The sequence below is a fragment of the Scyliorhinus canicula genome, chromosome 15 (assembly GCF_902713615.1).
Source record: "Scyliorhinus canicula chromosome 15, sScyCan1.1, whole genome shotgun sequence".
In the NCBI taxonomy this organism is placed as follows: domain Eukaryota; kingdom Metazoa; phylum Chordata; class Chondrichthyes; order Carcharhiniformes; family Scyliorhinidae; genus Scyliorhinus; species Scyliorhinus canicula.
Genome location: NC_052160.1, coordinates 87,222,964 through 87,246,445, shown reverse-complemented (window position 1 = coordinate 87,246,445; position 23,482 = coordinate 87,222,964). Strand labels below are relative to the sequence as shown.

The 23,482-nt window shown below is 51.0% G+C and overlaps 1 protein-coding gene across 5 annotated transcripts in view; it reads left to right on the top strand.

Annotated features, from left to right (window-relative positions):
• sycp1 (synaptonemal complex protein 1) overlaps positions 1-23,482 on the top strand; it is a 741,816-nt gene that overhangs the window by 177,611 nt on the left and 540,723 nt on the right. For all 5 annotated transcript variants that reach the window (XM_038820847.1, XM_038820848.1, XM_038820846.1 and 2 more), the window contains exons 11-12: positions 21,160-21,344; positions 22,385-22,452. In XM_038820847.1, coding sequence (XP_038676775.1) covers positions 21,160-21,344; positions 22,385-22,452 — 253 coding nt within the window. The remainder of the gene's footprint in view (positions 1-21,159; positions 21,345-22,384; positions 22,453-23,482) is intronic.

Below are 23,482 nucleotides of genomic sequence, written 5' to 3'. Positions count from 1 at the left end.
GTCTTTAGACTGGGAGGAAACCGGAGCACCCGGAGGAAACCCAAGCAGGCACGGGGAGAACGTGCAGACTCTGCACAGACAGTGACCCAGTAGCTAATCGAACCTGGAACCCTGGAGCTGTGAAGCCACAGTGCTAGCCAGTTGTGCTACCGTACTTGGATGATATGATTCTTGGTTTTGTGGAGGAACAAAGGGATACAAAGTACAAGAATATCAATCAATAAAAGCTGTGCTACATGTTAGTAAGGCGATTAAAAAAAGTAAACCAAGCACTAGGCATTATTTCCAGTGGGATAGAATTGAAAAGTAGAGAAGTTATTGTAAACCTGTATTAACTTTGATTGTACCACACTTAAAGTATGCTCTATGCAGCTCTGGTCACCATATTCTAAAAAAGATATGGAAGCACCGGAGAGTTTGCAGAGAAAGTTTACAAGGCTAATTGCCAGGTATGGGTGATATACATATCAAGATAGGACCAACAGGCTGAGTTATTTTTCTCTTGAAAAAGAAGGCTGAGGGGTGACCTAATAGTCTTGAAAATTATAAAATGTTTTGGTCGAGTGGATGCAGTGAAAATGTTTCCGTTTGTGGAGAAGATCAACTGGAAGCCATCAATATAAGAACATCACTTAGAAATCCAACAGGGCATTCAGAAGAAATCTCTACTCAATGAGTGGCAGAATATGAAACTCACTACTACAGAGAATGGCTGAAGGAAATAGTGGCAACAGATTATCTCTTATTTTTCATGGACCCCACATGAATCTGAGCAGTTAAATCAAATTTACTTTGAATCTTCCCTTTCCTAAGGAAACAGCTACAGTTCCTCCAATCTATTTAACGAACTGAAGTCCTTCATGGAACCATTCTTGTGAATCTTTTTTACCTCTCCTGAAAGCCTTCACATCCTTTCTGGAGAAATTGGTCACAAGGATGAGATTTTTATTCTGGGAGGGCAGGTATGGGCTGCAGCCGGATAAGCTGACTCAGGGAAAAGTGCAGAGGCAGCCCCTGAGGATGTTGGATTCAGGCTGTTTGTAAAGCTTGTCACAGTGCTATGGGACTGTCCTAGTTGTAAGAAAAAAAGAAACTGCCTCCAGCCTTCACCCTCATCTCCTGCGCACTCCCCATGCTCATCCATGGTACATATGCCCTTACCAACTCCCATGCCCTTGCCAACTCCCATGGGCAGCACGGTAGCATTGTGGATAGCACAATTGCTTTCCAGCTCCAAGGTCCCAGGTTCGATTCCGGCTTGGGTCACTGTCTGCGGAGTCTGCACATCCTCCCCGTGTGTGCGTGGGTTTCCTCCGGGTGCTCCGGTTTCCTCCCACAGTCCAAAGATGTACAGGTTAGGTGGATTGGCCATGATAAATTGCCCTTAGTGTCCAAAATTGCCCTTGATGTTGGATGGGGTTACTGGATTATGGGGATAGGGTGGAGGTGTTGACCTTGGGTAGGGTGCTCTTTCCGGGGGCCGTTGCAGACTCGATGGGCCGAATGGCCTCCTTCTGCACTGTTAATTCTATGATATCATCTCGTATTCCCATGCTAAGCTATGCCCCCACCAAGTTAGCCCCCCCCCCCCCCCTCCCGAACCAACAGTCAAGAGTACATAATGAAGCTGTGCTGAGAACAGTGCATTAGTATGTTGAAGCACCTGAGACCCATGAGAACATGGCTTGATTGACAGCTCTGGCTCTTTGATCTGTACTGACAAGTTCACTATTTATTTGCACAGTATAGAGGTGTCAATTTCAGCTGTTGCTACTTTAAAGGGATTGGATGATTGACAGTTTTATCAGGCTGTAGTAGAAAGTGCGTTCTTTATGAAGATGCAAAGTTATCAATGGATTTCTTATTGTTTACAATTCCTACTGCACGTTAGGGTTCATTGCTCCCATACAATGTATTGTGGGTGAATTGGCGTGGAACTGCCATAACCTGGCATACAAGAGGCATGAGCGACCACAATGTTCATTTGGGGGAATGCCTTTCCATGTAGGACCATAGGTGGTGGGTTTAGGGGGGTACATATTGGCATGAGGTGGACCGTTTGAACTTACCTTTCCAATGGTTTCTTCATGTGGACTATGGATACGTGTAACCGCTGAGGTGCCATTAACCCTGACTCTGTGCAGACCTGACATGAAAACTTCAGAGAGCTAGGGCATGCCTATCCCTGCAATGGAGATGACCAGGTCATAAGTGAGTGGGCCTGCAACCCGAAACAGCTCGCACTCTTAAAAGATGCTCCTGAAAACGACTTCCGGTGGCGGCCATCGAGAAGTAGGTCGCGCATTCGGCAGCTCCCATCTGGAACGGACTCTTGGACCTTTTTTACAGGAGTTTTCATGGACCTTTTGGGGCAGATTGGTGAAGCGAACACTGCCAAAAGGATTTCTTCTCTGTTGTATGGATAGCTGGATCAAGAGTGGCTGGGTGAAATGTTTTAGTCCCAACAGACAAGCGTGCAGAGCGGGCGCCGAGGCACGACATGGCGGCTGGTATAGACCAGGATGCATGGGCGCAGTGGTCTCAGGAGCAACAGGAGTTCCTTAGGGGCTGCTTTGCTGTTCTTAAAAAGGACATGCTGGCCCCGATGAAGGCATCAATAGACCACATGATCGCAACTTAGGCGACACATGGGAAAGCGATTAAGGAGATGGAGGAAAAGCTATTCGACCATGAGGACGAGTTGGTCGTATTTGCCCTTAAGGTGGAGGTGCAGGATGACCTCCACAAGGAGAGGCTGGAGGACCTAGAAAACAGATCCAGGAGACAGAACTTGAGAATTGTGGGTCTTCCCGAAGGTGTGGAGGGGTCGGATGCGGGAGCATTTGTGTCCAAGATGCTGGAGACGCTGTTAGGGATGGGGCTATTCCCTCAGCCCCTGTAGCTGGACGGGGCGCACAGTGCCCTCACAAGGAAGCCCAAGGCGAATGAACCGCTGAGGGCCATGGTGGTGAGATTTCATCGCTTCTCAGACAAAGAACTTGTCTTGCGGTGGGCAAAAAAAGAACGGAGCAGCAGGTGGGAGAACAGTGTGATATGCATCTACCAGGACCTGGGTGCGGAGCTGGCCAAGAGGCGTGCTGGATTCAATCGGGTGAAGGCGACCCTCTTCAGCAAGGGCGTGAAACTTGGGATGCTACAGCCAGCGAGACCATGGGTCACGTACAAGGAATGGCATCACTATTTTGAGACATCGGACGAGGCATGGTCATTCGTCAAACAAGAAAAGCTGGACTTGCATCAAAGGACAGTTAAGCTTTGGTGGAATGCGGCGGTGGAGGTGGGTAACACGGTATCGTTTCTAATATAAGATTGTATACAATGTTGGGTGCGTGTAAGTGCTGTGGTGGTGGCTGGAGGGTGCAGTGTTTACGGCAAAGTTGAGATACGGAGTGGGGAGAGGGCCCTGTACTTAGCGCGATTTTTCGGGAGGTTGGAGCCTTGGTTCAACAAGTGTCTCCTCACGGGGAGTTAGTGTCTTCTGTTTATTTTTAGTTTCGTATTACTATTTACTCACTGGTGATGGAGGGGTAGTTTAATTGGTTTATTCATGTGGGGAGAGGGGTCCGGTACAATGAGGCGACTGTCTGATCGGCGCCAGGGGCGGGAGCTGCCGGGGTCAGCATGGGTCAGCTGACTCTCGGGAGGGTAGTGGGGGGTAAGCAAGTGCTCAGCTTGTGCTTGGCGGGGGGGGGGGGGGTTGGGTTGTGGGGCTGTTGGGGGAGGGGAGGGGGATGCTGCTTTGCTGACAGAGAAGGTATCAATTTTGGGGTACCAATTGAGGGTCGGGGGCAGTGGCTTCCTGTGGGGGCGCACGAGGAAGCGAAGGGCGTGGGCTCGAGGTTGGCCAAAAAAAGGCGATGGCTAGTCGGGGGGGGGGGGGGGGGGGGGCGGTTTAGCCCCCATCCAGGCTGATCATGTGGAATGGGCCATGTGGAATGATCAATGGGCCCCAGCACCTCCTCCCTCAGGGTGCCCGATGGCCCCCGAGCCTCTCCATGGGTCGAGGATGCGAACGGATCGAGCATCCGACGCCCCCCCGGCACCTGGCGCTGCCAGTCCTGGAGGCCCGCCTTGGTATCGACAAGGGTCGGCAAGTTTGCAGCCATGGAGCTCAGGGAGTTGGCCATCCCTGTATGTGTCCGGGCGCGCCAGCCAGCACCTGGGCAATGGCGCCGGTACCCTCAGCGATGGCCTGTTGAGACTGGGCCATGGCCTGCTGGGACTGCGCCATGGCCTGCAGAGACTGGCCCATGGCCTGCTGAGACTTGGCCACGGCGTTGAGCGCCTCTGCGATCTGCAGCTGGCTCTGGCTCATGGCTGCCTGTGAGAGGGCAGCCATGTCGTGGGCCACGGAAGCCACTTGCACGGAAAGACCCAGGCCTTGCATACAGCTGCCCATGTCCGACACCTTGCCCCCATTGCCTCCACCTCGGATGCCATCCGTGCTGTGTCGGCTTTGGTGGCACGCATGACCAGCACCACTCCCTGCTCCTGGAGGCGGGTGTACTCCTCCACCAGCGTCTGCAGCTGCCGCAAGCCGGCTGTCACCCCCTTAGATCATCCCTGGGTCTGTGACTGCATTGGGTCTATGGGTGGGTGTGGTAACTCCAGGAAACCCGGGACCCGTCTGGGCGGCAGATGGTTGCTTGCGCCGAGCTACCTTCCGACCGTCCGTCCCCTCGGCTGCTCCTACCTCCACCTGCTGTGCCCAGACGGCTGTGTTGTGCGCACCAGTTAGTGTACCAGAAGCCTCATCGCTAAAGTGCCCAACCGAGGTGAGTGTCTCTGCGATGGTGGGGGGTGTAGGAGATAGCAGTGGCGTAATGTCGTGCTCCTCATCTGACCCGAAGTCCGTGGTCGCCTTGAGTGCTGTTTTCTTTCCATCCGTCCCCTGTGTGTACGTGTCCTGGGGGTTGCGACCCGTGTATGGGTGTCATGTGTGTGGGTGTCCTGGGTTGGTATGTCCTGGGTGGGTGCATCCTGCATGTGGGTCTCCTGGGTGCTTGTGTCCTGTGTGTCAGTGTCCTGGGTCGACTGGTACGGGGTCCTGTTGGTGTGGCTGCCCTCCTCGTCGCTGGGTGTGGCCCTCCGGCATCACCGCACTGGCACTAGATGCAGGTGATGTACGCCTGATGCTCCAGGTCTATCCCTGGCTTGTGGGCACCCTGGCACTGGGTGGGGTGGTTATATGCCTGACGCTCCGAGTCTATCCCGGGCTCGCGGGCACCCTGGCACTGGGTGGGGGCGCGTATGCCTTACTGGCCGGGTCTATCCTTGTCTTGTGGGCGCCCTGGCACATCCTGGGGGGCGGTCGGCATCCGTAGGGACGGGTGGATCGATATTTGGGCCTGCAATACACAATACAGCATGCATGGTTAGACACACAGATGAGGATGGGGAAGGGGTATGTGGGAAAGGGGATGGGGGAAGGGGGGATGTGGGAAAGGGAAAATAGGGGAAGGGGGATGGGGGAAGGGGGATGTGGGAAAGGGAAAATAGGGGGATGGGGAAAGGGCGGATGGGGGAAAGGGGGGATGGGGAAAGAGGGGATGGGGATGGGGAGAAGAAGGGATGGGGTAGGGGGACAGGGGGAGGCAGTGTGGGGTCTCGCTTGATTGTGTGGCCCTGTTGTCTGCATCTGCAACCTCCCGGTCCTCGTGTCCGCCTGTAAGGTCCAGGGCCTTCTCTTCATGAACGGTGAGGGGGCGCAATTCAGGGTGACCCTCTCTCGTCCTCTCACGATTCCGGTTGTTTTGAGCGCACTTCTCCTGTGGGGGGGGGGGGGAGGGGGAGGGGTGTGGCAGGGATAAAGGGCAACAGTGTTAGGCGGAGATATACATGCGGACCAGCGGTCGTGTGTATATTGGCATAGGTTCACACCCTATCCTGCCAATGCAGCCTGCATGGGTGGCTGCAGCCATGTCGGTTTCAGCTACGGCCGTGCCGCCCATCCTGGGGTGGGGGGGGTGGTACTCACCCTGGCTGCCCTGACCTTGTGGCACTGGATGCCTGTCCTGGCTGTTACGGCCACGGTGCTGACGGTCTCTGAGACATTCATCCACAGGCACCGGCTGAGGTTAGGTGCAACCCTGCAGCAGTGTTCGGGGTACAAGGCCTCCCTCCTCTGCTCCACTGCATCCAGGAGCGCCTCGATGTCCCACTCCTGGAACCTCGGTGCTGCGCGACGGGCGGCCATTTTGCCGGATCTCTTTTGTGTTGCGACGCCGCGTGGCGTCAATGACGGCACGCGCGCCTTTGACAGGTGATGCCGTCGCGATTGGCATCACGCCGCTGCTAGCCCCTTCTGGATCAGAGGTTTTCCGATGTCGGAGTGGTTCGCGCCATTTTTGTCGCCGGCGTTGGGCCATCCCGCCGATTGCGGGAGAATCCCGCCCAATATCTTTCCACATGCCCGACCACAGTTTCCTGAGCTGCGCCTAATTCCCAGATTGCACTCTGTTCCTGCTGGTTTACTTTCTCGCTCTCGGCTTTGAACTGACCCCTGTGCAGCAAGTTCATTGACAGGCAGAGGGATCTGGGTGTACAGGTCCACAGGTCACTGGAAATGGAAACGCTGGTGGAGAAGCTAGCCAAGAAGGCATACAGCATGCTTGTCTTTCTTCAGTCAGGGCATTGAGTGCAAAAATTGGCAAGTCATGCGGCAGCTGTATAGAGCCTTAGTTAGGCCACACTTGGAATATTGTGTTCAATTCTGGTCACCACACTACTCGATGGATGTGGAGGCTTTGGAGAGGGTACAGAAGAGGTTTACCAGGATGTGTCCTGGTATGGAGGGTATTAGCTACGAGGAGACGTTGGATAAACTTGGTTTGTTCTCACTGGAATGACGGAGGTTGAGGGGCGACCTGATAGAAGTCTACAAAATTATGAGGGACATGGACAGAATGGATAGTCAGAGCTTTTTACTCGATGGATGTGGAGGCTTTGGAGAGGGTACAGAAGAGGTTTACCAGGATGTGTCCTGGTATGGAGGGTATTAGCTACGAGGAGACGTTGGATAAACTTGGTTTGTTCTTACTGGAATGACGGAGGTTGAGGGGCGACCTGATAGAAGTCTACAAAATTATGAGGGACATGGACAGAATGGATAGTCAGAGCTTTTTCCCAGAGTGGAAGAGTCCATTACTAGAACAATTGATTTAAGGTATGAGGGGCAAAGTTTAAAGGAGATTTTTCGAAGATAGATTTTCCAGAGAGGGTAGTGGGTGCCTGGAACTCATTGCCAGAGGAGGTGGTGGAAGCAGGTACGATAGTGATGTTCAAGAGGCGTCTTGACAAATAGTTGAATAGGTTGGGTGTAGAGGGATACGGACCCTGGAAGTATTGTTATGGGAGAGGTGTTTTCAGAACACCCCTTACTTAAAATATAACCCCGAAAATAATACAACACTACCCAATTCTGTAAACTGTTCTTTTAAACCTCCAAAAGACTTCAACCCTTCATAAATAGGAGCACAACAGATTATATTCAATATATTTATAGTCTTTGGATTTGCAGAAATCACCATCCCAGCTCTTTTCCTTTCTGCAGCTCTCTGCAAAAACACAGACTCTCCCAGCTGCTCTCTCAAACTGAAACTAAAAACTTCAAAATGGCTGAGCCAAAGCCCAGCTCCACCCACACTCTGACATCACTGCATTTCTTAAAGGTACATTGCTTAAACATCCATTTCATGAAGGCACTCTCACATGACACCTCCCCCCAAGGAAAAAAAAAACCCATCAACTTCAAGATGGTTTCATTTTTCACTTTTGCACCATCCACTAAGAAATGCACACATTAAATATACATTTTCATTCAAAGAAAACAACACAATCAGGCATAATAATAAAATCAATTTTTCTTCATTCGTCTTCCTCCAACCGAATACCTTCTTGATTGACAGTCTCTTTGAACAAGAAAGTCTCTGCACGATCCACCCATTCCTCTACTCCTCGGCATTTCTCTTTAGAACCAGATACTTCAGTTCGATCTGACCACAGAGCCCCTTGCAATTCTCCAATACAGGAGCATTGGTGATTACAGCTTTCAGGCAGTCAAATGCCTGTTGCAAGCCCCCTGTCCATTGAAATTTAAAAAATTTCTTCAGCAATTCCATCAGTGGAGCAACTGCGCAACAAATCTTTTGCACAAAGGTTCGATCAAATTCATTCTTGCTAAAGGATCGCATTATTTCCCTTTGTCTTGAGGGTATCGGAAACTCCTCAAGGCAAGCGATTCGAGCTTCTCCAAATTCACTTTTGGCTAGGCTCATCACCAAACCCGCCTCCTGAAGTCAATCGAATAACTCCATCAGGTATTTTTAATGTTCTGTCCATGTCTGGCTGAAAATTACCAAATCGTCGATGTATACCGCACAATTGGATAATCCTGAAACAACTTTGTTAATTAACTGTTAAAATGTGGCTGGTGCGTTTTTCATGCCAAATGGCGTAACTTTGAATTGGTATATACCATCTGGAGTCACAAAAGCTGAGATCTCCTTTGCCCTATTGAATAAAGGTACCTTCCAGTAACCTTTAAGTAAATCCAGTTTGGAAATAAAAGCTGATTGTCCCACTTTCTCAATGCAATCGTCCAAACGTGGGATAGGATAAGAGACTGTTCTTGTAACTGCATTAACCTTTCTACAGTCTACACACAACCGTTGGTACCATCTGGTTTTGGTACCATCGCTATAGGTGAGCTCCATTGGCTGCAACCCACTTCAATTATGCCATTTGTAAGCATACTCTCAATCTCTTTGTTAACCTATGCCAATTTTAAAGGGTTAAGTCTATATGCAGGGCCGGCTCAAGGCACCGGCAACTCGGGCAGTCGCCCGGGGCGCCATGTGCTAGGGGGCGCCAGAGACTCTGGTCCCGCGCATGCGCAGTTGGGCCGGTGCCAACCAGCGCATGCGCGGTGGCTGCCCTCCCCCAGGGCGGCCGCCCCCTCGGTCCGCCCCCCCGCTCGGTCCGCTCCCCCCCCCCGCCCCCCCCCCCTCGGGTCCGTTCCCCCGCCCCCCCCTCGGGTCCCCCCCCCCCCCCCCCCCCCCCCCCGGTCCTCCCCCTCTCCCCCCCCCCCCCCCCCCCCCCCGGAAGGCAACTCAACAATTTATCCCAATTTTTAAGAACATTCTCTGTTTTCCAATTTAATTTGAGGTATGTCAAATTCACAGTCATCTCGATTTGGTTTGTCACTTTGAATGAGAATCATTAACACCTTTTTCTCTCCTTCCCTTTCCAAGTACCTTTTAGAAGGAGTCTTCCTTCTATCTGGTGTTTTTACCACATAATTCACCTCACTTAATTTCCTTTCAATCTGATAAGGTCCACAAAACCTAGCTTTTAAAGGTTCACCTACCACTGGTAACAATACTAAAACTTTATCTCCACAGGCAAAACTACGAACTTTGGATTTCTTGTCCGCTTCCCATTTCATCACATTTTGTGCACCTTTTAAATGCTGTTAAGACAATTCACCTGCTCTGTTTAATCGTTCCCTAAACTTTTTCTCAGGTTGGGAGGTTCGGCCAGAGAGGATTAACAAAACCTTCAAGGCCTTCTACCAAGAGCTGTACACCTCAGAGCCCCCAACGGGGAAGGCTGGGATGAACCGGTTTCTTGACGGACTGGACATACCAGTTGTGGGAGAGGGCAGAAAACGGGATCTGGAAGCACCACTAGCACTGGGAGAGATCATGGACAGCATTAACTCCATGCAGGCGGGGAAGGCGCCGGGACCGGACGGATTCCCGGCGGACTTCTACAAAAAATTTGCGACAGCGCTGGCCCCGCACCTGCGGGAGATGTTCACAGACTCGCTAGCTAGGGGCACATTGCCACCCACGTTAGCACAGGCCTCAATCTCGCTGATACCTAAGAAAGACAAAGACCCAACGGAATGTGGGTCATACAGACCCATATCTCTGCTGAATGCAGACGCCAAAATACTGGCCAAAATCCTAGCCAAGAGGCTAGAAGACTGTGTACCTGAGGTGGTCACAGAGGACCAGACGGGCTTTGTCAAAGGTAGACAGCTTACCGCGAACATCAGGCGCCTGCTGAACGTGATAATGACCCCCTCCGGGGAGAGAACACAAGAGGTGATCGTCTCCCTGGACGCAGAAAAGGCCTTCGACAGAGTCGAGTGGAAATACCTCATAGAGGTACTGGAGCGGTTCGGGCTTGGAACAGGGTTCACCGCTTGGGTAAAGCTCCTGTACAACGCTCCCATGGCGAGTGTACAGACCAACAATACCAACTCCCAATACTTCCAGCTGCACAGGGGCACCAGACAAGGATGCCCACTGTCCCCGCTGCTGTTCGCACTAGCAATTGAACTGTTAGCAATCGCGCTCAGGGCAGCAAAAAATTGGAGGGGGATCCGAAGGGGAGGTAGAGAGCACAGAGTCTCACTCTATGCGGATGATCTGCTCCTCTATATCTCGGACCCACAAAGCAGCATGGACGGAATCATCGCGCTCCTGAAAGAGTTTGGAGCCTTCTCGGGCTACAAACTCAACATGAGCAAAAGTGAGATCTTCCCAGTACACCCGCAAGGGGGGGGGGGGGCAGCACTAAAGGGGCTGCCGTTCAATCAAGCCCGACATAAATTCCGCTACCTGGGGATCCAAATAGCCCATGACTGGAAAGGGATCCACAAATGGAACCTCACCAGCCTGACGGAGGAAGTTAAAAAGGACCTGCAAAGATGGAACACACTCCCACTCTCCCTCGCGGGGAGAGTTCAGACGATCAAAATGAACGTACTGCCCAGGTTCCTCTTCCTGTTTAGATCAATTCCGATCTACATCCCCAAGGCCTTTTTCAAAGCGCTGGACAAACTCATCATGGCGTTCGTATGGGGGGGTAAAAATGCTAGGATCCCAAAGAAGGTCTTACAAAAAACAAAAACCAGGGGAGGGCTAGCCCTCCCGAATCTACAATTCTACCACTGGGCAGCAACAGCCGAGCGAGTAAGGGGATGGATCCAGGAGCCAGAGGCTGAGTGGGTGCGTGCGGAGGAGGCCTCCTGCATGGGAACCTCCCTCCGGGCCCTCGCCACGGCAGCACTCCCATCCCCACCCAAAAAACACTCCAGCAGCCCAGTGGTGACAGCCACCCTCCAATCCTGGAACCAACTGCGGCAGCAACTTGGCCTGACCAAAATGTCGAACAGGGCTCCCATCTGCAACAACCATAGGTTCACACCAGCACTGACTGACGCCACCTTCAAAAGGTGGAGGCAGGACGGGGGGACACTGACAGTCAGGGACCTATACACGGACGACAGGATCGCAACACTGGACGAACTGACAGAGAAATTTCAGCTAGCTGGGGGGAACGAGCTACGGTACCTGCAGCTCAAAAACTTCCTACGAAAGGAGACAAGGACGTACCCACAACCGCCACGACAGACACTACTGGAAGACCTACTGGACGCAAGTATCCTAGAGAAAGGGAACTGTAGTGACATGTATGACCGACTGGTAGATAGGGACGACACCGTACTGGACGCAACAAGAAGGAAATGGGAGGACGACCTGGGGATGAAGATAGGGTGGGGACTCTGGAGCGAAGCACTGCATAGGGTCAACTCCACCTCCACGTGCGCAAGGCTCAGCCTGACGCAACTAAAAGTGGTACATAGAGCCCACTTAACAAGAACCCGTATGAGTAGGTTCTTCCCGGAGGTGGAAGACAGATGTGAACGGTGCCAACGAGGCCCGGCCAACCACGCCCACATGTTCTGGTCTTGCCCCAGACTCGTGGAGTACTGGACAGCCTTCTTCGAGGTTATGTCCAAAGTGGTGGGAGTGAGGGTGGAGCCATGCCCGATAGTGGCGGTCTTCGGGGTTTCAGAACAGCCAGATCTATTCCTGGGGAGGAGGGCGGACGCCCTTGCCTTTGCCTCCCTGATCGCCCGCCGTAGAATCCTGTTTGGCTGGCGGTCAGCAGCACCGCCCAGAGCTGCGGACTGGCTGTCCGACCTCTCGGAATCTCTCCAAATGGAGAAAATCAAATTTGCCATCCGAGGGTCGGACGACGGCTTCCACAGAACGTGGGAGCCATTCATGCAACTGTTCCGGGACCTATTTGTGGCCAATGTACAAGAGGAAGAATAGTCGGGGGAAGGTAGCGGGGGGGGGGGGGGGGCTACAGGTTCGGTACGGGGGTTCGATGGCTAGCTAAGGCCCAAAACCAAACTAAATAAACATGTTGAGGGGGGGGGGGGGGGGCGGGGGCAGTTACTACTACGAAGATGCTTACCTGTAAATATGTATGTTAATTTTTGCGTGTTTGTTTGTTTTTTTTTGTTCTTTTTCTCTCCTAACAATTTGTAATTTGTTCAATATAAAATATGAAAACTGAATAAAAACATTTATAAAAAAAAAGGTTGGGAGGTTCGGAGAATCCAAAATTTCTTGTGAAACCCGATTCTCCGGCTGATCGCGTTTCGAGATTTTGGCGTGATGTCTCGGAGAATCCAGCCCATGAATTGGTTTTTCTCAGCCTGCGCATAAGCCTCACTTAAAATTTTGAATCACTCTGTTTCCTGATGTCCCTCTGCTCCCTTTCCTGGCTGCTGGCAGATTTCCTCTCTGCCTTCTCCAAGTTGCGCTGTCCACAGATTGATCCCTCAACTGTCAAACACAGCACAAATAAGGAGGTGGAGTTTTCATTTCCTTATGCTGCGTTTCCCGATCGGGTGAAGAATGGAGTGTCAGCGGAAAACTGGGTTGGCACTGGGCGCCAATCCTTTTCCAATGCTCTGGTCCCTCATTTGCAGCGGCAGTGAGCTACACGATCTGTGTCGGCGGGAGGATGCAAATCACTGTTTCCATGGGATTTGGACGCCCAAGTCTCCATATCGTCCCCGGTTATGCACTGACCCCCACTGCTACCGAAGCATGGCCCAGACATGGACCCTGCGGTGGGTCAAGGGGGTATACTGAGGTATCCCACAAAGTCCAGCAAAAGGCCTCCCCCCACCTCCCCATAATGCATATCCTGCCCCCTGCCCAACCCCCTCACTCCCCCCATCAGACACCCCCTTAAACCCCGCAACAGTGACTCTCATCAGCCCACTCAACAGAGACCCCATCTGAGACGCCTGTCTGAAGCCTGAAGAGCGGTCCCATGGAATGAAAAATCACTAAATTTTCACTTACCCTTCCCTATCATCTTGCCTCAAACAAAAGTGTTTTAAGCAGCAGCTGTTACATGTTTCAGACGTTTCCTTGAAAGCCAAGTACACTTTAAATGGCCTCAAATCCCTTGATGGCCTTTTAAATGCAAATATTCCATTCAATTTCACACGGCAATACATTGCATTAGCTAGTGACAGTTTTGTTACTCCAGAAACAGGTACTTGGTGGATTGTTGATCTATCTTTCTCTTCAACTTGAATGCATCTCAAGAACCCTGCTTTGAATGCTAGTCACGATATTAGAAACACTCTTGCTATGATTGACAGTTCTTTCCTCCAGTTAAATGCTTTCACTTCTTATTTTTCACAGCAGAAAGCACTAAGCTGCGTTTGATGTGATAAGGTACTGTCAATCATAGCAAAGTGTTTATAAACATTGTGGTTAGCATTCAAAGAAGTGCACTTGAGATGCATTCAAATTGTTAGTAAGGACTTCCAAACTAGATTAATTCTACATTCCATTTTTTGGAACAGTGGTGCAATAGTAATGTCGCTGGACTAGTAATCCAGAAACTCAGGCTAATGCTCAGTCAGCATGTGTACAAATCCCACCATGGCAGCTGGTAGAATTTGAGATCAGTTAGTAAATCTGGAATTGAAAGCTGGTCTCTGTAATGGTGACCATGAAACTACCATTGATTGTCATGAAAACTCTTCTGGTTCACTAATCCTTCAGGGGAGGAAATCTGTCATCCTTATCTGTTGTGGCCCAGATAAGATTCCAGACTCTCAGCAATGTGGTTGACTTTTAATTGCCCTCTAAAATGACCGAGCAAACATACAAAAGCGAAAGGTCACTTTGACATCTGTCTTTGGTTGCTTCTAACTACCAAGTACTGCTCCAGTGCTTACACAGTGGCAACTTAATGGCTGCTAGTGGGATAGTATTCTAATGATGGCACTGGAGATGGCTGCTTTGGGTGACTTAAAGGAGCTCAGGCCGAAGAAGCCCCTGCTGCACACAGCAGCATCTCATCTACTTTGCACAGTCTGGCATAGCTGGATTTCTGTTACCAATCCACTGATAAAGCGGATGGCTGGGGAGCAAACATGCTGTCATCCTGAAAGAAGCACCCTGATACCAGTGCCACTTGCATTACCATTGCCATGTCTGAGAATATAATGTAGAAATAATATGGTTTGGAAACACATGTTAATATTTTTCTTTAAATTTAGCAATGCAGAAGGACGCCGCCGCACCACCACTTTCTGCCCTCTTTGTAAAAATATATTCCTAATCTTGGGAGTCTTACCTGCCCACACAAACCCTGCACATTTTTGGACTGTGGGGTGAAACTGGAGCACCCAGAGGTAACTCTTGCCGATAAGGGGAGAAAGTGCAAACTCCGCGCAGTCACCCAAGGTCTTAATGAAGGATATGGTGGAACCTAGAGCCAGAATAGGAGCAGTCTGAACTTCTTTTGATGCTGTTAGAGCTGATAACATAGTGTCCAAACTGAGGACCCTGGCCGGTTCTCTTCAAATCTGCGGCTAAGTGTTGACTCTGGCGTGACTCTGGCGTCAACGGGCCTCTTGGCACAGCGATTCCGTGCCCCACAGGGGGCCTTCATGGCGCCGGAGTGCTCCGCACTGCTCCAGCTGCCGATACGTGGCCCTGCACTTCTGGCCGCGGGCCCGGCGGCCGCTTCCGTGCCAGCCCGCGCGACATGGTGGTCCACACAGTGGGCCGGTGTTGGAGAAGATAGGCCCCCCCCCCCAGATTGCGCGCGCCCGCCAATCGGTGGCCTCCGATTGCTGGCCCGATCATGGATGCCCCCCCCATCCCCCTGGAGACTGACCCCCTGCCCCCCACCAGGACGGCCACCACAGTCACGGTGCCAAGCTCCCGCTGGGTGGAACCATATGTGAACCACGCTGGCGGGAACTCATTCGACCGCAGAGAATCACTCCGGGGGCCTCTTTCGACGGCACCCGTCGACTGCGCCGATTCTCCTGTCACCGGAGGTTCGTGTCCCAGCGTCGAACCCGATCGCGGATCTGATGCCCCATTCTCCGGCCCCGCGCCGAGCGCGATTTTGGCTTGGAGGCTCGGAGAATCCAGGCCAACAGTGCAATATTCAGAAGTGAATAAAATCACTGCAGTGATTCAATTGTCATGCATGAGGCTCCATTCTTATTGTAGGTGAACTCCTCCAGCACTGTACACGTGGTCCCTGAGTGGCATGCAGTCTATTGACAGCATCTGTCATATTTCTTTTATGGACTCAATTCCGGAAGTCTTCATTTGTGCCATTGACAGAGTTCTAGGATATTGAGCTGGTTCCTTGGTCATTATTTCCATTGCCTTTTCTTGTGCTTAGTTATGCTCAGTCAATTTCCCATTGAGTTGTAATGAGCACAAGCTTCTGAGCTGATGCTTACAAGGGTAAGAAGAAGTGATGATGCATCTTCCAACAGACTGTCCTATTCTTCCTCTTCTTCAGCTGTTTCTGCTTGGGTTGTTGCCAATTTTGAGGAGTGGAATACTATCCCACTAGCATCACTAATAACTGTTGCCAATTCTGCACTGGAGACGCCAATAATGTTGCCCTTCTTAATATCGAGTAATATTGCTTTTCAGAGTTGGCAGGTATCAGGTGATACCACCACAAGGTTCAACCGGATATTGATCAAAGACCTAACAACCAATCAGTTAGTTCATGTTCAATAATGGTTTATTTACACATAAGATTAACTCACACATGCAACACAAAAACACTACAAACTAAACTACACCTAACACTACAACAACCTGTACTTAACCTTCAGGCACCTGGCTTTGGCAGAGGAATGAGGCCGTTGTTCGGATCTGGAGTGGCTGGGTCTGGAGAAGTAACTTCAGTTCAGCTGGGCTCATCCGTCTGGTAACGATCGTTGATCTTGAACTTGCTTCTGGTCGTGGCGCTGCAGTTGGCTTCGGGTATAGGCTGGGCCGAAGAGTGTCGGTGATGACTGTGCCTAAATAAAAGACCTTTTCTTTTAGGATTTGGGCCTTTTTCGGGTTGACCGTGCCTAAATAAAAGACCTTTTAGGATTTGGGCCATTCTCGGGTTGACTTTACATCCAGTTGAGTATAGGAGACCTAATATTTCGGAAAGAAGTGAAATGTGCTCTTCCTTGGTATCAGTTTGTAGGAGCAAGTCGTCCACATACTGAATGAGGCATTTGGGTCGGGGAAATTTTGATCATCCATTTGCCAATTGTCGGTGGAAAATGGAGGGGGAGTTGTGGAAACCTCGCGGAAGGCATGTTTATATATATTGCTGTCCTTGCAACATGAAGCCGAATTTATATTGGCAATTCTTTTTTAATAGAATGGACCAGAAGCCATTGCTAATGTCCAGTACCGTAAAATACCTTGACTGAAGTCCCTGCTTCAGCATTGTCTCGTGACCCGTGGCAACGGTGGGGGCTGCCAATGGAGTTACTTTATTGAGTTCTCTGTAATCAATAGTCAGTCTCCATGAACCGTCTGGTTTCCTTAATGGCCAAATTGGGGCATTGTTTGTTGAGGCTACGGACTGAATTACACCTTGGTCTAGCAAACTTTGAATTACCTTTGCAATTTCTCCCTCGGCTTGCTGTGGGAAGCCGTATTGTTTCTGGGGCTTGGGATCGGGACCTATAATGGCGACTGTTCCCAGAATTTTTCCACAGTTGTGCTTGTGCTGGGCGAAGGATGCTTTGTGTTTCCTTAGGATCTTTCTAATTGTCCTATCTGTACTAATGGCTTGCGGCTCAAACCAATAGTCGCCTACTGAGCAGATTCCGTGTTCGTAGTCTCCTGCTGTGAGCGTGGCGGGGGCTCTCACTGTTCTAGCCATTTTCCAAACACACTTATTCACGGGGTCAAAGGAAAGGTTGTGTGAACTCATGAAGTCGATCCCTAAAATGTGTTCTGCTGTTCGGGGCAAATCTACTAAGACAATGGGGTGCTTGGCATTAACGTTCCCAATTTGGAAATCTATGTGGGCGGTAATATATCCTTGCTGGATATGTCCTGTAAATCCGTGAAGAGTGATAGTGTCTGTAGTGGGCTATTTATCTTGGTGGAACATTGCGGAGGAGTTTAATGTGGTGTGGGACCCTCCTGTGTTCCAAAGGAACTCTACGGGGTGTCACCGGACTGTGCCTGTGACTACTGGTCTATCTGACTTGTCCCAGAGTGTTGCAGACCCAAGTTGGGGAGTCTGTCAATCTGTGCTATTTATGGCAGAATTGTCTGGGCGGGTGCTAATACTGTGTATAGGCCTGGCATTGTTCCTATGTGGGCGTTCGCTTGCTGATTCCGTTGCTGGTTTGGGGGCGGCATTGCATTCGCCGGTGTAATGTCCCTTATGTCTGCAGTTATAGCATCCCTATGCTCTGTGTTCTGTCTGTCATGTCTACCCTCGTTTACACATGCCGGTCCTGGTGCGTCCTTACTGGATTCATGTTTGCTTCTACTTTCTCCTGCTCTGCCTTTTTATGTAGTAATTGTTCCCAATCTCTGGAGAGTCTCTTCAGAACCCACACTACATTATGTGTGGGGCGGGATTCTCTGACCCCCTCCGAGTCGTAGAATCGGCGGTGGCGCGGCGTGAATCCCGCCCCCACCGGCTGCCGAATTCTCCGGCGCCGGGGATTTGGCGGGGGCGGGAATCGTGCCGCGCCGGTCGGGGGCCATTGGCAGCGACCCACCTGGTGATTCTCCGGCCCACGATGGGCCGAGTGGCTGCCCATTTTCGGCAAGCCCCGCCGGCATATATTACACCAGGTATTTGCCGGTGGGACCGGGTGGCCTCCGGGGTCCTCGGGGGGGAGGGGGGGGGGGGTGGGGCGCGGGGGGATATGACCCAGGGAGGTGCCCCAACGGTGGCCTGGATGCGATCGGGGCCAATCGATCCGCTGGTGGGTTTGTTCCGTGGGGGCACTCTATTCTTCCGCGTCGGTTGCTGTGGTCCTCCGCCAAGGCCGATGTGGAGATGAACCCCCCCTGTGCATGCGGTGGGATGTCGCCAGCACACGCTGGCGCTCCTGCGCATGCCTCAACTCGCACCAGCTGGCGGAGGCCCTTCGGCGCTGATTGGCGTGTTGCCAAGCCCCTTCCCCGCTGGCCGGCGAGGCGCAAACCGCTCCAGCGTGCCCTAGCCCCTGAAGGTGCGGAGGATTCCACACCTTCAGGGCAGCCCTACGCCGGAGTGGTTCACGCCGCTCCTCGACGTCAGAATGACCTTCTGCGGGATCTCCTCAATTAAAGCCAATTGCATCTAAAATAGCTTCCTTCATGTCCTGATATATTCTGTGGATCGGGTAGTGCTGAACTAACGGATGGGTCAAGGCTCATCACTATAAGTTTCACTTCCTCAGGTTCGTACATAACTGTTGTCTTACTCGCTCAAAGAGATAGTGTGGGTCTGCTGTGGGTTGGAATGGTTCAATTTTGGCACAGGCATCTCTCAATTGTGTGATGGATAATGGGGTGGTGTACACAAAATCGGGTTTGTCATCAATCGGTGACTTGCGTTGCATGGTGACTGGATTCATGGGGTTGCGTGCTGTCTGTGCAGTCGGTGGGTGTGGGTGCTTTCCTTTTCGGTGCCTGGGGGCTCTATTTTGATTTTCAATATTTTCTACATACCTATAGGCAGTTTCATTGAGTTCCTGCAAACCGGGGCCATCTTCTAAATTTGGTCCAAAGGTGTGTCTGAAACCATTTTGCACTGAGAGCAGTGACTGTAACCGTGAAATTTGCTGCCTGCATTTGGTGTGGTCTACCGTGGCCTTATCGTATTGTGTCTGAAAGGTGCTTTGGTGAACTAGGAGCGCGGCCCCGTGCGTCACGGCGGCGCGGGTTTGACGACGGTCGTGAAGGCCGCACGTCAAGCGTCACGGCGGCTGACGCGGCTGATGACATCAGCCGCGCATGCGCAGGTTGGACAACGCCAACCCACGCATGCGCAGTTGGCGTCTTTCTCCTCAGCCGCCAGGCAAGACGTGGTGGCTTGATCTTGCCGGGCGGCGGAGGGGAAAGAGTGCGTCTGTTTTGGACGCTGGCCCGACGATCGGTGGGCACCGATCGCGGGCCTGTCCCCTCAAAAGCACAGTCGCGGTGCTCCCGTGCCAATCAGGCCTCTAGATGCCCCAAACGGGCATCTGGCGCCCATTTCACGACAGCAGCCAGCAGGTGTGTTTGCTGCCGTGGTGAAACGGGCATGAAGGGCTGGCCGCTTGGCCCATCGGCCTTGGAGAATCGCCGCTTGCCGTAAAAAATGGCGAGCGGCGATTCGTGGCGTGGGTCGGGCATGGGGGGGGGGGGGGGAATAGCGGGAGGGCGTCAATAATGTCGGGAGGCCCTCCTCTATTCTCCCACCTGGCGTGGGGGGCGGAGAATCGCGCCCAACGAGTTTACCTTATGTTCCTGTTAGTACGCATGCAAATTATTACACGCTTCCAAATCTTGGAGGTCTGATCAATGGGGGTCTTACACTTGTGGTTTCTTTCACTTTTCCAATTGGATTGCCAATTCAATGTTTTGTGGGTTCTCTCGGAGTGACTTCTAGGTCGAGTCCCGTCAGAGGTTGCTAATTTTGAGCAGTTGAATACTATCCCACTAGTGTCACTAATAACTGTTGCCAATTCTGCCCTGGAGACGCCAATAATGTTGCCCTTCTTAATGTCGAGTAATATTGCTTTTCAGAGTCGCCAGGTATTAGATGATATTACCACAAGGTTCAACCGGATATTGATTAACAACCAGTCAGTTAGTTCAAGTTCAATAATGCTTTATTTACACACAAGATTAACTCACACATGCAACATAATAACACTGCAAACTAAACAGTAACACTACAACAACCTGTACTTAACGTGTAGGCACCCGGCTTTGACAGAGGAACAAGGCCTTAGTTCGGATCTGGAGTGGCTGGGTCTGGAGAAGTAACTTTGGTTATGCTGGGCTCATCCGTCTGGTTGCGATCGTTGATCTTGAGCTTGCTTCTGGTTGTGGTGCTGCAGTTGGCTTCAGGTATAGGCTGGGCCGAAGAGTGCCGGTGTGCCAGGGCCAAAAGAGATCGAACACATGGCAGTGTCTCTCTTTATTCTTTGGGGTTTTGCACTCTTTTGGGCGGTCCTTTGCTTTGGACCCAATAATTCGGCAGGCTTCGATCACTGCCTTCAATTTGAACCAATAAAGGGGTGGGTGCCTTGATGGCTGGGCATGTCCTGAGCGGTCATTGACCTTGGCTGTTTGGGCTTCCTGGGTGAAGGGAGTGGCGCCAATGTTCTGGAATTGTATCTGATACCTGAGTATCAATCCTTTGTCCTGGGGAAATGGGTCATTAGAATGCAAATTGGCAAAGGGATTCGATACTGTCTGGTTCTCTGTCAGAAAATATACATTTCGGCTCTGGGTTTGTCTGAATCCTCTATTGGCCATATTTCCCTTGGGTCTTTGCAAGTATCCCTGTTTACTTTGTAAGTGGTCATCCCAGATGGCTACAGGGTCTTGTGATGGACTTGGAAAAGGAAAGATGTATATGCATTAGCTTTGAGTACCACCTCAGGACTTGATAACCACAATGCAGTCAAACAGATTGAGCATCAACCTGCAAATCTTGCAAACACATGCCATAGTAGGCGGTAAGAACATTTGAGATACTGTTTAGGCATGTGATGCTTGTGACTAGAACATGCATACAAAAAAGCAATGTTGCCACAACTCGGACTCTCTTGTGCACTACCACAAGCATTAGCAATGTGTGGCAAATATTGACTTACACAAACACCTGGCAGAAAGTGTTTATGTGGCAATGCAAAATAATTTATGCTGTTTTGTCTTAATTATGACATTGTATTGTTTGCTGAATGATGTTGATTAACTGGTAATTTTATAGTAAAAAACATGACTAATTTGACATGCTTGTTCTGTTATTGTGATTTAGATTTCTCAAAAGTCTCTTCAAGAAGAGTTAGAAAATGCAATGAAGGTTATCATTCAGCTTACTAATGAAAAAGAAACCGAAATTGAAGAATTCAATAAGATTACATCGAACAGTACATCAACAATTGCTGAACTTAGGAATACAGTAGAACATTTGGAAGAATCATTCAAAACAGAACAGCAAAGGTAACAAATAATTATCTTCAAATTATCTAAAAATTGTTTCAAGTTTTTTCAATCATTATATTCCTATGGAGTAAAAGCTACAAAAAATATATTCGACCAAAATATTTAGAAGGACATTGGCAGCCAACCTATTTTTCCTAAGTATATTGGGCGGGATTCTCTGACCCCGCGCCGGGTTGGAGAATCGCCGGTGGGGCGGCGCAAATCGCGCCACACTGCCCCAACGCCGTGACGCGATTCTCCGGAGAGCAGAGCGCAGAATCGGCGCCATTGGGACCGGCATGGTCGGCGCAGCGTCGTCAGGTGCCGCTCTACGCGGCCCCTGCGATTCTCGGGCCCGTATGGGCCGAGCGGCCGTTAAAAATAAACCCGAGTTCCTCCGGCGCCGTTCTAACCTGCTCTGAGCCGGTGGGACCTCGGTGCTAAATGGTCATGTGGCGGCCTGTGAGGGGGGGGAGGGGGAGGTCAGACCCCGGGTGGGGGGGCCTCCGTTGTGGCCTGGCCCGTGATCGGGACCCACCGATCGGCGGGCCGACCTCTCTGTTTCCCGGCCTCCTTTCTTCCGTGCCGGCGCTTGTACTCCTGCGCCATGTCGGGTCGGGGCCAGCGCAGGTAAGGGAGACGCTGCGCATGCGCGGAAATCGCACCGGTGGGACTGCGCATGCACGGGTTTGCGCCGGACCCACTGCGCATGCGCGCATCCACCGGCGCCCATTCCATGGCTGGATCAGCAGCTGGAGTGGCGTGAACCGCTCCAGCGCCCTGCTGCCCCCCTGGAGGGGCCAGAATTGCTGATCCTGGCGCCCTGTTGATGACGTCGAGAAACGCGATGGCATTTCCGACGGCGTCAACACTTAGCCTCAGGATCAGAGAATCCCGCTAAGTCTGACCAACTAAATCTGATTACTTACATACAATTGATGCTTCGTTTAATATTGTTTCTGCAGAATAAACTGTCTGAATAGTGATGGGAATTTGTCATCTGAAAAATAAATCATCAGAATGTGCTGTACTCGAGTCTGAACATTATTTTTTAACAGATCCAAGCAGGTTCAAGAAGCTTTCCAGGTTTCTTCTTTGGAGTTGGAAAAGAAGACTGCAGCGCTAGGTAATTAAAAAATACATGATCTCACTCCGGACCTCTCCTCCAAGCTTGATTCCAACTCCTGCCACTTCTTCCTTATATTTGCATTAGCGCCTTATCAGTTCCCAGTAGCCACCCATAAATATCTCCAATGTTCCCCTCACCCATCTCGTCCCAAGTCAACAACTTCTGCAAGTGTCCGTTCCGGCAGATGAGGATATGAGGGTAGTTCTTTGCGTGCAAAATTCCGGACTTGAATGTATCTAAATTCGCTCCCCCTCGGCAACTCAAATTTCACATGTAATTCCTCCAGTTTCGCAAATCATAAAATCCCTACAATACAGAAGGAGGCCGCCCCACCACCACTTTCTGCCCTCTTTGTAAAAATATTTTCCTAATCTTGGGAGTCTTACCTGCCCACATAAACCCTGCACATTTTTGGACTGTGGGGTGAAACTGAAGCACCCAGAGGTAACCCTGGCCGATAAGGGGAGAAAGTGCATACTCCGCAGTCACCCAACGTCTTATTTGAATCTGGGTCCCTGGCGCTGTGAGGTTGCAGTGCTAACTACTGTGCCACCATGCTGCCCCATCTTTAAATAAACCAATTCCTCAACTGTTATACCCTACCACCTATCATACATTGCATCCATCTTTCCCGACATAAACAAATGATTCCTACATCATGGGGCTCGTGTCAACATGCCTCTTAGCTCAAAGTGCCGCCTCAATTGGTTCCATATTCTGAGCTTCAATGCGACCACGGGACCGCTGCCAAGGCCCTCAAACCCAATCCCACATAGGAGCCCTCCTCCACCTGAACTAATTCTATTTCCTCTAACCCCCCCTCACCAGCACCTCATTTCTTTATATTTGCTGCCCAATAGTAGTATAATAGGTTTGTGAGTGCCCCCCCCCCCCCCCAACCCCCTCTTTCTGCCTTCTTTGTAAAAAAAATTTCCTATTCTTGGGGGTTTTACCTGCCCACACAAACCCTGTAATTAATCTGCCCAACGTACGAGGGAATGCTTTTGGGAGGAATATTGGAAGGGTT